At 49.7% G+C, this 16,093-nt stretch overlaps 1 protein-coding gene across 1 annotated transcript; it reads right to left on the bottom strand.

Annotated features, from left to right (window-relative positions):
- Window positions 1-2,271: 2,271 nt before the first annotated feature.
- On the bottom strand, window positions 2,272-16,042 carry CDCA8 (cell division cycle associated 8). The gene is made up of 11 exons (XM_021683727.1): window positions 16,015-16,042; window positions 15,736-15,848; window positions 15,487-15,615; window positions 13,676-13,716; window positions 11,153-11,225; window positions 9,054-9,136; window positions 7,518-7,582; window positions 6,555-6,650; window positions 5,301-5,427; window positions 4,457-4,543; window positions 2,272-3,452 (listed from the first exon to the last, which is right to left on the bottom strand). The coding sequence occupies exons 2-11, from the start codon at window positions 15,830-15,832 to the stop codon at window positions 3,408-3,410; spliced, it is 843 nt and encodes a 280-aa protein (XP_021539402.1). The 5' UTR covers window positions 15,833-15,848; window positions 16,015-16,042; the 3' UTR covers window positions 2,272-3,407.
- Between the last annotated feature and the right edge of the window lie 51 nt (window positions 16,043-16,093).

Here is a 16,093-nt window from a genome sequence, read left to right as displayed (position 1 = left end):
GTGCAGATTACAGCTTACAGCGGGGATGGGGGGTGGTGGGCACTGTTTAACCGGGGAGGTGATGCAGGCGGGGGAGGGGAGGCTGGGGTAATGCCTCATCCTGTGGCAGGGAGGCAGGCACCTGAGCCAAAGCAAATTGGATTCCAGACTCCCATGGAGTGCAGAGCCCAATGTGGACCCCAGTTCTGACCACACTCTCTCCTAGCGTCTCCAACACCTGCCATTTCTGAAGCCTCAGGAATGATCTACTAGTAAAACCTTCAGCACATATGTGTCATGTTGTATTTTAGGTGTGGGTCAACAGCCGTCAATGTGTGAAATTAGAAAGGAAAACACTCCCCAGAGCTTGTGCACATGTGGGCGCGGAGACAGTTTTCCATCACACGCAAACTCATCGGTGGGAACGGGGATCGCAGTTCCTTTGAGCTACAAAGTGTGTCTGACGCCGTGAACGAGCGACACTTAGGTGAGGTCCTACCATTCACATCCCAAGAACTAGCTCTTCATACGAATAATTTAACCTAACTCTTCGTAAGGCCATACGTTTGGAATTCTTTCAACAGGAAGCCCCAAGTAGGGCTTCTGGAAAGATCAGGAAGCCTGCAGGGCCAAGAATGAACCTGGTGTTTATTGAAACTCTAGGACTCGGGCGCCCGGGTGCCTCAGTCGTTAAGCGTCTGCCTTCGGCTCAGGTCATGATCCCAGGGTCCTGGGATCGAGCACCACATCGGGCTCCCTGCTCCGCGGGAAGCCTGCTTCTCCCTCTCCCATTCCCCCTGCTTGTGTTCCTGCTCTCGCTATTTCTCTATCAAATAAAAAAAAAAAAAAAGAAACTCTAGGACTCTTGGCGGCTGCCTCAGGCGCCCTGGTAAAGGGGAGGACTCGGGGCCCCATGCTCCCTCCAACCCAGAGCAACTCTGCTTTTAGTCCCTTCATCCACACAGCAGAGGGTACAAAGTAAACTGCCTACTGGGGCGAGGCATGTAACAAAGGGAAGTGATCTAGCAGGGGTTGTTCTGAATGGGGAGAGGATTCTCTAAGGAAAGCTGCTCTCGGCTCCAGCGGGCTGTGTTATCAGATCTTATTTTTTGGAGGCTAGCATTTTTGTGAAATCTCGCAATTTTTAAATTGTAACTAATTCGAAAAAACAAAATCCAGTGAAAGTAAGCCTGTTTGGTTTGTGGGCTGGCAGTATGATCTAAATTTTCTTTGCAACATCCCAACCCTGTGATAGTTCAGACCATGCTTTAAATCCTGGGGTGGGGAATTCATTACGCTCCAAGTCCGCCCCTTATATGGAATGAAAGACTGCTCTATCTTCATCACATGACTGGTACCTGTGCGGCTCCTGCTACGTATACACATTCCCTACACCTGGGTCCATTTAGGCAGTGGTGCAAGTGGAACGAATTGGGTGAGGATGGCTCTGGGTCAAGCAGGTTGGGTCCTAAGTGTTTCCTTGAAGCCAGGCTCTTCTCGACACCGCACCAGATGATAAAGGAAAAGGTGTAAGCTTCAGGTTTGGTGACTGAATCACTGGAAATGAGTAACCTTTATTCCAAAGCTGTCTCTGACCACAGGATCCTTCCCCATCCATCACTGTCAGTGCCAGATGACCGGGCTAGATAACGACCCATTTTTATCTTCTGCCATTAGGTCCATGTGGATCATTTTCAGTGCAGAAAGAATTTTAGGCAGGCAGATCTGCCAGAGCCCTGGAACTCTGGGAAGCGAGAAGGATGAAAACTGCATTACCTGTGCCCCTGCTTTGTTCCCAGCCGACAAGCCTTGACTCTACGTGTAAACTATAGATAGCCTAGATTTTGTCCTCCCATGTTTCAATTTCTTGCTCATGAACAAAGGTGTTGGGGGAAACCTACTTGGGGTGGGTTTCCTATGGCCTGCGTGTTGGGGTGAGGGCCCCATCTTCAGATACCAGATTCTACCTACAGGAAGGTTTCCGGATCTTCTGAGGAAAGCAGCTGCTCAGAGCCCCCCACCGGGATAGCTTCAGCTCCCAGATGGCCTCTAGTCCAGGTAGCACAGCCTGGAGAGGACAGACAGGCTGAATATCGATTAAAAACAAACCAACCCACAATTTATTGAAAACGGGTACCTTTCAGTAGCCCTAATTACAACAGCTTAAAAGATGCCATTAATCAGGAACACAATATGCACAAAAGTCTCAGGAAAGGGAGAATAAAACAACTTGAAAGGAATACAGCTACAGGACTGGATTGCTAGGCAGGTCACAGAGCAAAGTGACACGGAATAGAGGAATAGAACACAGCCACACAGGAAGACACAGTAAACTCCCAGTTCCCATGTTTTTGGACCACATCTCATGATTCGCCGGGGCAGAGGTACGGGCTGGGGCACAGGGACCGAGGTATAGACTCTGAGTAACTAGCCGATGCCCGGGGCACAGGCCAAACACGTGGAATGAGGCCACCAGGCAATTTACACCTGCCCCCCAATGAACCCCATAAGAGGAAGTGCTCTCTGCAAAGTCTGTGGACCTGGCAGGGACCACTGGACCACGGAGAGCTTAGAGATGATAGTTCCTCTGTAGCTGGTCACGTAAAACCGTAGACTAAGCTAAGCCCTAGAATGCTCTTATCCAAATTCCTACCAACTAGAGAGGTAGAGGTGCCAGACATGGAAGCTGCCTCCAAACCAGTTTTTGGTCTTCGGTAAAGGGATAAATATAAACCGTGGTTCCACAAGTCAGCTTGGAAAAAACTACTGGGCACAGTGGGTGTTAGATCCCCAAAGCCCCATTTAGTATCCACCACAGCAGAAAGCAGGGATGGGGGCCGCCGGGCTGAGATGGGCTCAGCTGTGGCCACTGCTGGGACACGTCCCGTTCTGCTGTCCTGTCCCCATTTGTATGCTTCCTCCCAGCTCTCTGGACCCGTCGTCCCATGGCCCAGAGCTCTCACTTCTCTGAGCCTAAAACTCCCAGCCTCGAGTAACACGGAGCGGAAATGGCAGATGCAGAGGGTTCTCTGAGGAGGGGGAGCAGGCGGTCTTCCTGGGGACGTGAGGTCCTCCCACGCCACTGCCACTGGAGGAAGGGCAGGACGGAGAGGATGCCGGGTTACACGAGGCAGAAGGCGGCAGCTCTGAGAGCAGGGAGGAGAATTCTGCCGGGAGAATGACAGGAAATTTCGGCTGCACGGATGCAGCAGGCATTGGGGTTGGGAGGCGTGAACAGCAAAGCTTTATCTAACGGACGGGGGAGCAGCGTGTCTCCCCGCTTCCCAAATTCTCCCAGAGGAACACCACTCCCTGCCCTGGACCTTCACGCGCAAACGAACAGCCGGAAGGGAAGAGGTCTCCTCAGGGTCCCAGAAGTGCCCGTTGAAGGCCCATCGAGTCAGGTTTGGCTTCTCGGCGCGGCAGCCTCATTTGTGAGTCCGTATGCTGCTGCAGATCTGGGCGAGGCGGCTCTACAAAGGGAAGAGGCGGGTCACCGAGCGAAGACAGCACTGGCCATGCCTGCCTGGGAGCCACTTAGATTGTCCTCAGGTGACACTGGATTTGGGGTCGGCAAGTCTGAGTGAGCTCAGCCCTCCGTTCTCTATCTGCACCCCAAGCAAATGAAGTGTCCCGAATCTCCACTTCTCGTCTGAACAAAGGGTAAAACGAGGCCTCAGATGAGCCGGAAGTGCGGCGGTGCAGCTAAGAGGATGAATGTCCCTGGATCTGGGCGGCTGGCACCAGGCCGGCTTCCCTGATGTACCCCTCCCAGACCCCGCAGAGGGGGGCGCCGGGGGCAGCCGTGTTTGCACAGAGGGCTCCCATCCCCCAGCCAGGACGGCGCTGACTGGACCACGGGGGCCCGTCTGACCAAAGCTGAGCCAATTCAGTTGCCATCCTGAGGATTTGAGGGGAGCCAAGGAGCTGGACAGTCAGGGCTGGGAGTGTGGCTGCCGGAAGCCGCGCGCAAGCCAGTACTGAAGGAGAAGGCGCGGGGGCATGGAGGGGGCTCTGTCCAGAGGGAGGGATGACGGAGTGTCAGAGAAGTGCATGCGCGGGCCTCAGAGACAGACGCTACAGGAGCCGGAAACCAGAATGCAGCTCCGTAAACGCCTGTCTGGGGAGGTCCCACGGCTCCAGGGGCCTGGCTGTTCAGCGCTTTCTTTGATTCTGTGGGACTCCTCGGAACGAGCCCCCCGCTGCAGGAAGCCTCCCTCCCTGGCAGTCGGTCACGCCTTCTACTGGCGCCAACTGCCCGAACGAGGCAGAGTTTTGATTCTGCTGTGGAACTTTCGTGGCAGGCACCCCGGGACAGACTGAAAGGCAACATCAGTCCAGGGACAGAAGTGCTGCTAAAATCCCTTGGGGGGAGACAACAGCACAATGCTAAGTATGAAGCCCAGGCCCAAAAGACAATCCTAAGTACAGCAAACTGTTGGAGGCATCCTGTTGTGCGGAGGGTTACAAGACTCACGGAGAGTTTCCTGATGTTTCCCAAGGCCTCTGGGTCCAGCTGTGCGATGTCCATCCTCTGCAAGTCACTAGCCAGTAATCGCATGCTCTGTGTGGAGAGCAGAGTGGGTTCAGTTGCCGTGTCCCTTGAGGCAGGACCCTGCACCTAGTGCCCCAGTGTGCCCAGGGGTCCCCTTGATATCCTGCACTTTTGGGCAGAGGGAGCGGGGAGTGGCGAGGCAGTTAGGAGATGATGACATCAGTGTTCTCCCTGGCTCGAGGCTGGCCCACCCGGGGACTAAGGGCACGGACATTAGCTTAGACACGCCCTGCAGACATAGCTGAGGTGCACCTTCCTTCCCAGCTCTCTGGACCCGTCCGCAACTGGTTCTAGCCAGCTCAGGGCAACTGGGCTCAGCCCACGTCAGAACCGCTCCAAGTTACCCAGAGCGGGAGACACAGCTCACGTGCCCCTTCCTAGAGCATACACCCTGACGCTGCCTTCCTCTGCACTCCCTTTAGTAGCTCCCTTACTGCACGTGTCCCGTGACCCTAGACTTGACTGTGAACCTATCTCGACTACTGAACGGCTTCCCAAGAGCAGGAATCATGTCTACACCTGGGGCCTGCTGTAAGGCAGGTGGCCAAATGTTAGCTGATGAACAAACAGAACACGGAGCCGGGCAAGGATCCCAGCCTGGGCCTCCAGCCGGGGCGAGAAAACTGGTTCGGAGTCCTGCAGAAATGTGCACATCAGGATCCATGTGACCCAAAGGACTGTGGGGGTGAGGAGTGGGTGATGGGCCAAGGAAAGAAATGCCCAGGGAGCCGCGCATGGCGGGCTGGCCTCCCTGTGAGATGCTCACCTCTCCACCGCCCACTGGCACCGTGAGGAAAATCTCTCTGCTGTCGGCAAGAGGGCTGCCATTCACGGAGATGTTGTAGATCCGCTCTCTGGCTGCTGGAGTACGCAGGCCTGGGGTCTTGAAGACCCTGCAAAGTGGGAAGATCTCTGTCAAGATGGCTTGGCAGAGTGAGTGACACAAGGCGCCATGAGCTCTTCCAACCCCCATCTGGCCTCAAGCTGTAGTTTTCAAATCCTGCATTTCTAAGAAGGCGAGTTCTAAATTTAGGGCAAAAAGTCTTTTTAAACGGTAATGACTACACACAGCTGGAGAAGGGAGCGTGTAATGATCAAACACGCATCTAGCCAGTCAGTTCTTATCCATGGAAATCTTAGGTCCCAAGCTCTGCGTGGACACCAGTCATCCATCCATCCACAGAGCCAGAAATAAACTATGGTTAATGCACTTCCAAGAGTGGCTAAGTGCTTCCAGCAAGAGGAATTTTCCAGGGTCAAAAAACGAGGATTCAGAGATTACATCATTACATTAATTCCCAAATAAACTTTCGCAAGACAGTTAAAATCCTGCTACCTGTTTTTCTCTAAATGTCCTTTGCTTTATGCACATGTGAAAAAACAGTTCAAGAGTGGGAATTAAAAGAACTCTTCCTCCCTCTCCTCACCCCAGAGATCCCGACTTTCAATTCCTTATGCCTTCCAGAAACATCCTCTGTATCTAGACACAAATGGGATCATTTAGGACACACTGTCGTGCTGCATGCTTGGAGACGCCCATGGTCACGATGCTGCTCCATCAGCACATACAGAACTGCTTCTTTATGGCCCCAGAGCATTTCCTATCCAGCTGACCAGCCTGGTGGAAGACATTAGCTTCTAGCCTGGGTCACATTAGTCTCCCTGGTGTGACGTGGTGCCCGTTCTCACTCTTACCAAGGGTATAGGAGAGTGCCTACCCATTTTGAAAAAATATTTTTGTTGGTCAGAAACAGAAAAGGCAGAACGAGAGTCACTGGAGGCCTCCTAGTCCTCAGAGGCAGAATGTTCTCCTCTCATCAAATAAAGACTCATTTTGTCACTGAAAACAGGTAAACCTGCACTCAGGGGAGAGGCAGACACTCGGAAGCCCAGACAGCTACCCTCTTCCAAGAGGGCTTGCCCGGCCAAGAAGTTGAGTGTTTTCCCACACTCCTTTCTTATGGACTGAGGTGAACTGCTGAGCTCCCACCCAGATGCAGGCGCTGCCCCCATTACTCACCTCGAGTCAAACCTGGGGGTCAGGCCTGGAGTTGGTTTCACCATAGACAACTCCAGCCGGCCCACAGCTGGGGTGACAGTGTTATAATGGCTTGACCTGCAGGTGAGAAGAGGCCATTAGGTGCACAGGTCCCACCTGGAGGGCACGGACCATGTGGCTACGTCCCGAGCACCTCATGTACACTAACTCATGCAGGCCTCCCAACAACCCCAGACACATGGCTGTGATCCTCATTTACAGCCGCAGAAAATCGAGCATACCGAGTCAAACAACTTGGCCAGGATCACACAGCCCATGAGGGTGGGGCCGGAACTCTGAAGCTGGGCAGTCAGCCTCCAGTGTCCGGCCTCTCAGGCAGGCTAACGGAACAGGAGGAAGGAGACAGCCTCTCGACACCCTGCAGGCCCCTCAGCCAGAGTTCCTGTCCTCCTGCGAGGCACCCACCACCACTCAGGGAGAGTCTCTCCTTCACAGACACACATCCCAGCCACTACATTCTAACCTTCTTGAGATGTGGCCCCCGGGCCCCATCCCAAATAGTTTAGCAGGGCCCAGCATAATTAGTTCAAGTCGATGGTGATTCTTTACTGACTAGGACCAGGAGGAACACTTCAAGAAACAACTATAGTAGATAGGTGAAAGCCACTTTGTGACTGGCCACAGGGGAGCTCTGCCCGTGGGCTGTCAGGCAAATGAACAAAATTTGCAGCACTTATGATAGGTTTCTGGTCCTCTCTCCCTGGTGGCATTAAAACAAACAAAAAAAAGTGGGGGAGGATAGAGGACGTGGGCAGAACTGGAGAACGTGTTGCGTCAGATCATTTCTAGAGGCCCCTCCAGCTTGGAGACTCAAGTTCTACTCGAGCGCAAGCCACAAGAGCCCTTTCACCCCCGCCTCTGCCATGAGGAATGGGGCTCTCCAAGAACACCAAAACACACATGGACATTCGGAAAACCCGTCACCTTTTGCTTTTGCCTTTTCCTTTTATGGACTGGGTTCTCTTCTTGGATGGAGGACACCTTTTGACCTGGATTCACAATCAAATGACACTATGGTTATAAAAAGCCCCAAAAAGGGGAAAGTGAGGGAGGGTAAAGGGTAAGAAAAGGAAGGGAGGGGGACCCACTCCGGAAATAGGGGTTGATGAATATGAGCTCTATCTCCTAGAAGTAAGTGGCTTAAGTAATATGGAATGTGACCGATCAATTAAGGACTTCCACCGCCTGGGTCTTCAAAGTAGAGGGTTTTGGCCAAGATTAAAGGTAAATCTCTTTTAGAGGGGCGCCTGGGTGGCTCAGTCAGTAAATGTCTGCCTTCGGCTCAGGTCATGATCCCAGGGTCCTGGGATCGAGCCCCACATCGGGCTCCCTGCTCGGCGGGAAGCCTGCTTCTCCCTCTCCCACTCCCCTGCTTATGTTCCCTCTCTTGCTGTCTCTCTCTCTGTCAGATGAATAAATAAATAAAATCTTTAAGGGAAAATAAAAAGGTAAATCTCTTAAACTGACTGCAGCCTGGCCGGGACCCCCCCATTGCTCCCCCATGAAATGCTGCTGTGAAGGTCACTCGGGCCATCCCGGGGTGCCCAATCTTCCCTGCTGCTCTGACTGGCCCTGCACAGGCTGGCATGAGCTCCTCTTCCTAGCTTCCCTCCGGGTGCCTGTCCTCAGCCTCCCCCTCCACGCCCTCCCTGCACAACCTCATTGATGCCCACACTGGGAGTCAGTGTGCCTATCTCCTACTCCTTCCTGAGCTCCAGGCTGAAATTTCAGAAAAGGATGGATCCCTCGACATGTCAAGTAACTGGCACCCTGCTGCTCGCCTTCACCTGAACCCAGCACCGCTCTTCCCCCTGTGGGCCACCTTCCACAGATGAAGGGAGTCTAAGCTAGAGACGGATCAGTCATCCCTGCTTCCTCACTTCCTCCACTGGTCCTGCCCACATTTGTCAAAACCATCCCTTCTCTGTGTATAGGATCAGGGCCTCAGTTTAAGAATTGCAACAGCCTCCCAACTGGTTTCCTTGTCTCTGGTTTTTCCCCTCTCCCATTTGTCACTCACCGTGACCGACCTGATGAAATGGAAACTTCTGAGCTTGGGACACAAGGCCATTCATCGTCGGGCCTTCCTGTACGCAGATCACCCACAGCTTACAGCCCTGTCATCCCCAACGGCTTCCTGTTCCTTAAATGGAACTTGAAGGAACTTTCCTATCTCCTCCTGGGCTTCCCTTCCCTTTCTTCTCCAGCTAGTGAAATCTCCCTCACTTTTAAAGGCCTGGGTGTACCCTAAGCGGGGAGGTAAAATTTGATAGCTTCCTCTTCTGCCTTCTATGTGCTTTATACACACTTCTCTGATCGCTTTTGTTATGAGCCATTTAAATGGGTTCTTCTCTACTAAACAGTGAACTCGGGCGGGTGGGGTTGGGCAAGAGGAGGTCAGGTATTTTTGTTTCCTTGTCTCCTGTCAGCTCCTAACCCCAAACCCAAGTGCCTACTTACTCTTGCAGTTTGAAGATTCTTGTTCTTATTTTCTTCTTCTTCTTCTTCTACTATCATTTCATCCACTTTCATTATCTTTCGTGCTATAAGAAACAGTTTTAACAAAGTGACCTTTCTCATAAGAATAAACTTTCATGCATTCACGTTTCTTAGAGGAAATAAAACATATGCAATCTTAGGCTGTAATCAAGAAATAGACTTTGAATATAAACAAGATGACTTTTTTTTTTTAAAAGAGGGTTTAGACAGAGAAAACTAACCAGACTGGTTAATGAAGCCCATGTGATGCCCAGCATTCTGGTGAGAGTGCAGACGCTGGACTCCACTAGACTTGAGCCTGAGGCCCAGTCCTAGCATTGCCCAGGTCATGGGGCTTTCGTTGTGCTGCTTCAGTTTCCTCATCTATAAAAGGGGGTAGTCACTTCATAGGGGTATTATGAGACCTGGGATGTGCTCCACAAGAACAGGGTCTTTGTTACTCTTGTTCCTATTTCCCCAAACCCTAGAATTGTGCCTGTGAGTGTTTAAGTGTCTGTGGAATGAATGAACATAAAGCCCTTTGGACAGTACTGGACACATGTCATAAAAAGTATTATTTATTACAGGGGTGCCTGGGTGGCTCAGTCGTTAAGCGTCTGCCTTTGGCTCAGGTCATGATCCCAGGGTCCTGGGATTGAGACCCACATCGGGCTCCCTGCTCAGCAGGAAGCCTGCTTCTCCCTCTCCCACTCCCCTTGCTTGTGTTCCCTCTCTGACAAATAAATAAAATCTTTTTTTAAAAAAAAGTATTTATTACAATAAAATATTATTTACATAGATTAGAAAAAAACTTTCTAAGCCCGCCGCAGCTGTTTAGTGCTGAAAGTTAGTGTCTCACTGCTAAATCTGTACAACCACGAGCCAGACAATCTTGAGCAGGGAGTCCACAGAGAAAATTCAGGCATCTGATCATGGGGCGGGTGGGGGGTGGGGGATCAGACGAGACAAATTTTTAGCTTTTTACTTCCTGACACATTAAATAATATATTTATCTTTTTTTCCCCCTTTTTCTTTTTGGAAGTAGCTTATAATGTAATCAAAGCCCAATGGTCAAGAGGGCACAAAAACAATTTTTACTGTTGGCTGACTTGGGTCCTGGTGTGTCTGTTCCCAGGGGTGAGATCAGAAGACCCCCTCCCCCAGCGCTTGAGCAAAACTTGTGGAATCCAGAAGAGAAACCGGTATTACCTAAATGTGGAGATAAGCCAAAGTGAACTAAAAGACTGTAACTAGGAGGCGCTCCAGGAACACCTGAGTCCAATCATGTTATTGCCTCACTGAGGCGGCACTGGGACATGACACCAGCAAAGTGAAACCCTCACGCTCTCCTCAGGCTACAAGGCCATTCGGATGGGAAGCAAGATGGAATAAGAACTGGACAGCGCTTTTGGCCCGACCCAGTGGACAAAGTGCCCTGGTTTGACCAGGGCAGCCCCAAAATCCAGGCCCTGGGTCAGGCTTGTCCTTGTAAGATGTGGACGCACTGAGCTATGAAAGCTTAATGACAGTAACATATAGTCTGTAAGAGCGCATCCTGTCCTGGTTCCACGCTCACCAATTACAACCGGGCTTCCCTAACACGTTCCCTCTAGGACAGCATTTCTCAGAGCGTGGGGCACGTGGGAGATGATTTTCCGCAGCAGGGCACTGAATCCAGGAACGTGGGGTGGCGCCCAGAGGATACTGGCCCGTTCACAATTCTCTCTCAACCCTTCTGATCACACGGGAGTGCCTCGGTGGGCCTTACCACCATGTTGTGGAACGCCTCTCAGGCCTGCCAACCTCTTTAACTGGAGCAGCCGATGGCAGTCCTGGTTCCCACACAGCTTTCCCTCTCCTTCCAATCTCACTCTTGCTCCCACATCGGCCGGGAGCTTGCGCACTATTAGTCCTACATACAATTAACTCAATGTGGTGGGCCAAAATCACATTCTCGGATTTGCAAGACCGAGCACCAGGCATTAGAGGGAAGAGGCCCCACCAGTGAGGCCTCTGAGCAGCCAGCCAACCACCTGGCCGCCACTCTCCCAGTTCAACAAGGGGTTCTGAAAAGTACTCACTTTTGGCAGATTTCAAGGGTGTCTGAATAGCTTCTGCTGTTAGTCTGTTTATTTCTGTGATATCCAGGTCAGCCTATGACAAACACAGTCAGAAAAAACCAGGCATATTCCATCAAATATGGGGAATATTTTAAGACTCAAAACAATTAATTTTAAAAACACATTATTTATTACATGCAAAAGACTGTTACGTATTAGTTATAACATGATATAGTGAACTCCTATAAATGCACCTTACAACCCAAGAGCTAAAACATTGCTGATTACTTGCTTCTAGCTCTGTATTCTTCCCTGTTCTATTTCCTTGTCTTCATCCAGAGGTGACCACTATCATTCCATTTGCTTAAAAGAAAGTGTGTGTGTTTTGTTGTTGTTGTTGTTGTTTTTAACAAACGTGTATGTGCTTAAATAATATTTTATTTGGTTTCGCTTCTGACCACTATTTGTTGTTGTAGTTCATTTGTTTTCAATGCCATGTAGCATCCCACTGTGTGACTCTATCACAATGAATTTCTCCAATCTCCTGTCAACAGTCTTTTGCTACTCCAAACATCTTTTACATGTGTCTGATGCACGTGTCCAAGCTCTCTCTTGGCTGTATACTCTGGGATGGAGCACTGGAGGGTTGTTCCACCTATTATGCCAAATCATTTTCCAAAGTGGTTGCACTTGATTATGTCCCATTGGCAAACAATACAAGTTGCTAATGACTCACATTCTCTACAATTGGTGCTATACTAGACTTTTTTTCTCTCTCTCTTTTTTAAAGTCTAGAGAGTCAATAAGGTTTTCTGTTGCACCCACGGGCCCTTCAAAAAGGCTTCTAGTTGCAGCCATTCTAATTAAATGTGTTCCCAGTGGTGACTACCTATGTGAATGAGAATAGCCACGAGCAGGCATGATTCTATGCCTTTCCTTGCAGGGTACATGTAAATATCAGAAGAGTTGTTATAGACTAGGGATGACAGGTTTCATCTCCAGACTGGTAGGGACTCCATGGAGTGCTCAGAGGAGCATTCTGAGGCTGTCCAATCTTAGCAAGAAACAGAGCTGTACGAGATTAGCGAGGTCTGAAATGCCTGATGGAACAGACAGTGGCCAACTACGTGCCATCTCTAGAAACAACTGGCATGTTATGAAGGTATCGGTGGTGGCAGGCCACTGATCACCTTCGTGCAGAAGAGTTAACAGGCCTAAGACGGATATCCAGAGAAGGGCCTGTTTGGACGGATGGGCTGGTGGCTTGCATGAGAACTTGGATTTTAGGGTTCCCACCATTCCCTGGTTAGAATGGCTCTCTGGGCCTAAGCTTTGTACAAACAACATGGCTTCTGCTGCATACCTGCTTTCCTCCTGGAAGTCTGGAATTTTGGTACATGCTAGGCAGAAGATGCCTATGTGATCAGCCCCCAATAAAAATCCTGGGCATTGAGTCTCTAATAAGCTTTCCTGATAGACAACATTTCACATGTGTTGAAGTAAGGTGTCCCATGTGACTCCACTGGGAGAGGACTCTTGGGAGCTTGCGCCTGGTTTCCTCTGAACCCACATGCCCAGGCACCTTTTCCCTTTGTTGATTTTGTTTTGTATCCTTTCACTGTAATAAATCATAGCCATGAGTATGACTATATGCTGAGCCCTGTTGAGTCTTCCTGGAAGTGGTCTTGGGAGACCGCCACATACCTAATCTTTATGAACTTTTGTGCCAAAGTATCAATCCTTTCCTGAGTTCTAAATCATATCAGCTAAGGCTACAATTCTCTCAGCTTGGTGTGATGACACTGGCTATTTCATATTACATTAGAAGCTCTCTGATTTGTAGTTCTATATGTCTGATTAATTAAAAAGAGGGTGATGCATTAGCTAATGAGTATAATTCACCTCAGAGGTAAGTCTTTTGAAACATTAGACCTGGGTGTGTGGAAGCAGGAACGTATTACAAAGAAAGAGAAAGCCAGAACTAAGAATGTTTTATTAGCTCTTGATTTTATTTTTCAGTGATCCCCACTCCTCTCCTACATTATTCACCCCCAAATTCTCTTTTTCTTGATTGAACAACTGGCTCTGAAACACCTTTAACTTCTGAGGCCAGTGGAGATCTGCTCTTCCATGCTACTATGAATCCTTGGTAGTCAGGTCCCTTCAAACCCTGAGATTCCAAGAGATTCTAATAATGCATAGAAGGATGGAGATTTTTGGGGTCTCTGACACCTAGCAGGCCAGGCCATTAGGTAATGACCCAGGGGCTTAGAGGGACTTGGGCTTGAGGCTTCTGCTTTGCCTGAGAGGTCAGGGCAGAGAGCTACAAGGAACCTGCCAACAACAGAACTGCCTCCCTCTGTAGAACTTGACAGTATTTGGGCTTCACGGACTCAGCATTTGACAACCATAGATTTTCAGTTGACACAAACAGGATATGTCCCCTGCGAAACCGCTTCCATAGTAAGCACCCTCTGGTTGGATTCTGTGACAGGATTAAACTTAAAAACTAACCATAGTTCCAAATTAGGACAGATCACTTACTGTTGCTGCCTCTTCCAGCGCCTGTTTGTTTCCTCCAAGGGCTTTAAAAAGAACATTTTATTTAGTTACTCTCAGATCTTAATGATGAACGATCTTCCCTGATATAACCCGTTATCTGTCTAGAACTGGACCAGATTAAGCCCTGGCTTCAACATTCAAGGACCTTTACAACCTCGTTTAATTTTTCTCCACGTCTGGCTGGCCGCCTTATCACATATTCTAGGTCCCACCACACCCAAGTCCTTATTTCCCAAATGTGCCGCCATCCCTCATGACTCCGTGCCTTGGCACTTATTATTTCCTCTACCGGAAATGCTCCTCTGCACCCGACAAATTTCTAATTCATCTTTCAAAACTCCGTTCAAATCCAAAAGTCTTTATTTTTCTATCACAAGATTGCGGCGAAGTGCTGAGCTAGTTGCTCACTCTCATCATACCCAACAACTACTCAGAGCTGTTTAAGTGTCTACCCTGCCTTGAACTGAATTCCTTGAAGACAGTTTCGGGCAAAAATATGGCATGGGGTAGGTATGTAGCCAATGTGTGTTGAATGAAGAGGTCTGTGCAAGTTGTAGATGTAGAATAAAGTTCGGTTAAGCCTCCTTCAGAAACTCTCATAGTGGCCTGTAGAACTGTTAAGAATTCACACTTTGAACCAGAATGCCTGGTTTAAATACACTCTGCTACTAACTAGCTTATGAGACCTTGAGCAAAGTAACCAGCCTCTCTGTGCCTTAATTTTGTCCTCTACAAAAGAGGAACACTATTAACAATGAATACCTTTGTTATGAACATACAATTAGTTAACATATGCAATACACTCAGTAGAATCCCTGTCTGGCACAGGAAGCACTATATAAATGTACCTACTGACCACTACTCTTTCCTTTTTCTGGTACTTACAATTTTGACTATATAATCACGTGTGCACTTTTAAAAGGATCCTCCTCTACTAACTCGTAAGCTCCTGTGGGTAGGCAACATCAGTGTTATTTCCCAAAGCATTTTCAGCCCCTAGCATTGTGACTGAGACATGCTCAATGAATATTTGTAGAAACATGCAAATAAAAGGGCAAGTCAAAGAATCATTAAATATCTATTTGAATAGAACGCGCATTTCTATTCAGGAAGGAGCCTATGTAACGTGTAAAAAGGCAAATAGGCAAGGTAAGGGTAACCCAGCAGAAATGAAAGCCTCTTGCACGTCCTTGGACATTTAACAAGGGAGTGGAGAACAGGCTGCAATTTTTCTCTGTCCAGAAAGAATCAAGTACTTGCACTTCACAATTTGATTTGCTCATTTTTTAAGTTGACAGTTTCCATAAGATGCAGAAAGCACTGCTTGGGGGTTATCCTCCCATCTGAGCTCTGGTAGCAAACCAAGTTATTCATTTATTTGTTTTTAAATGATTGGATAAAAATATTTAAAAAAAGAGTGTTTTGTGACACATGAAATTCACACAAAATTCACTTTTCAGTGTGTCCATAAATACATTTTACTGGGACACATACCTGCTCATTCATTACAGCTGTTCTGGACATATAACAGCTTGAGTTGAGTAGCTGCAATAGAGAACCGTCTAGCCCAGAAAGCCTAAAGTATTTACTATCTGCTCCTTTACAGAAGACGTTCGCCTACCTGCAGGGGTATATGACGTTAAGAACTATGCAGAAAGGTAAAGCAAGGAAGTGAGATCAGGAGCGGGGGAAGCGGTAAGGCTGCAATTTCCTAAAGTGATCCTGAAGACCTCACTCAGGTGACCACAGAGGCGCCCCGGGCCGAGGCCTGGGGAAACGGGAGCAGCTCTTACCAAAGTAGTCGAGCCAGTTCATCTCGCGCAGCGCCTTGGGGAGCCGCAAGATCTCGATGTTGTACAGATTATCCATCTCCTTGAGGAGGTTCTGCCTGTCCGACTGAATTTGCTTGGATCGTATTTGCACTGCGAGAGGGCCAAGCCGACAGAACACGGGTCACCGGCGGGTGAACCGGGCCTGGAACCCGTGCTGCCCGCACCCCAACCCGCCGGTACCCCGCGATCGCCCCGGGCTCCGCCCCCTACCTTCACGGTCGAAGTCCCGAAGAAAGGAAGCCAGCTTCCGGCTCCGAACCGAGTTGGTCTTGGCCACCCGACTGCCGCCCTTCCTAGCCGGAGCCATGGCGCTTGGGCGGAGGCTGAGGGGAGCGGGGGATGCAGCCACTGGGGGGTCAGCGGCCGAGGTCGGGGAGGGAGAGTAAGGGGGCCGCGGAGGAGCGGGAGAGGGCGGACGGGCGCCCCACGGGGCTAATGGGGGGGCCTGCCCTTGGAGACCTGAGCATAAAGGAGTCGCAAGGCACGTACCTGCGCGTCACGAAACGGGTTGAGAAAATCCTCGCCGCTCCAGCTGAGGGGAGGGAGCAGCTCCGTGCCTAACCGGACG

Source organism: Neomonachus schauinslandi, chromosome 4 (assembly GCF_002201575.2).
Source record: "Neomonachus schauinslandi chromosome 4, ASM220157v2, whole genome shotgun sequence".
Classification (NCBI taxonomy): domain Eukaryota; kingdom Metazoa; phylum Chordata; class Mammalia; order Carnivora; family Phocidae; genus Neomonachus; species Neomonachus schauinslandi.
The sequence above is the reverse complement of the archived record's forward strand: the minus strand, read 5'-3'. Positions and strand labels throughout refer to the sequence as shown.

Excerpts from the sequence above, each read along its gene's own strand:
- CDCA8 (XM_021683727.1), bottom strand. The coding sequence starts at position 15,832 with ATGGCTCCGGCTAGGAAGGGCGGCAGTCGGGTGGCCAAGACCAACTCG. Across the intron at positions 6,651-7,517 it reads GGAAAAGGCAAAAGCAAAAG|GTCAAGCCATTATAACACTG; the intron begins GTGACGGGTTTT and ends TCTCACCTGCAG. Across the intron at positions 3,453-4,456 it reads GAAACATCAGGAAACTCTCC|AGCCGCCTCGCCCAGATCTG; the intron begins GTGAGTCTTGTA and ends TTCCCTTTGTAG.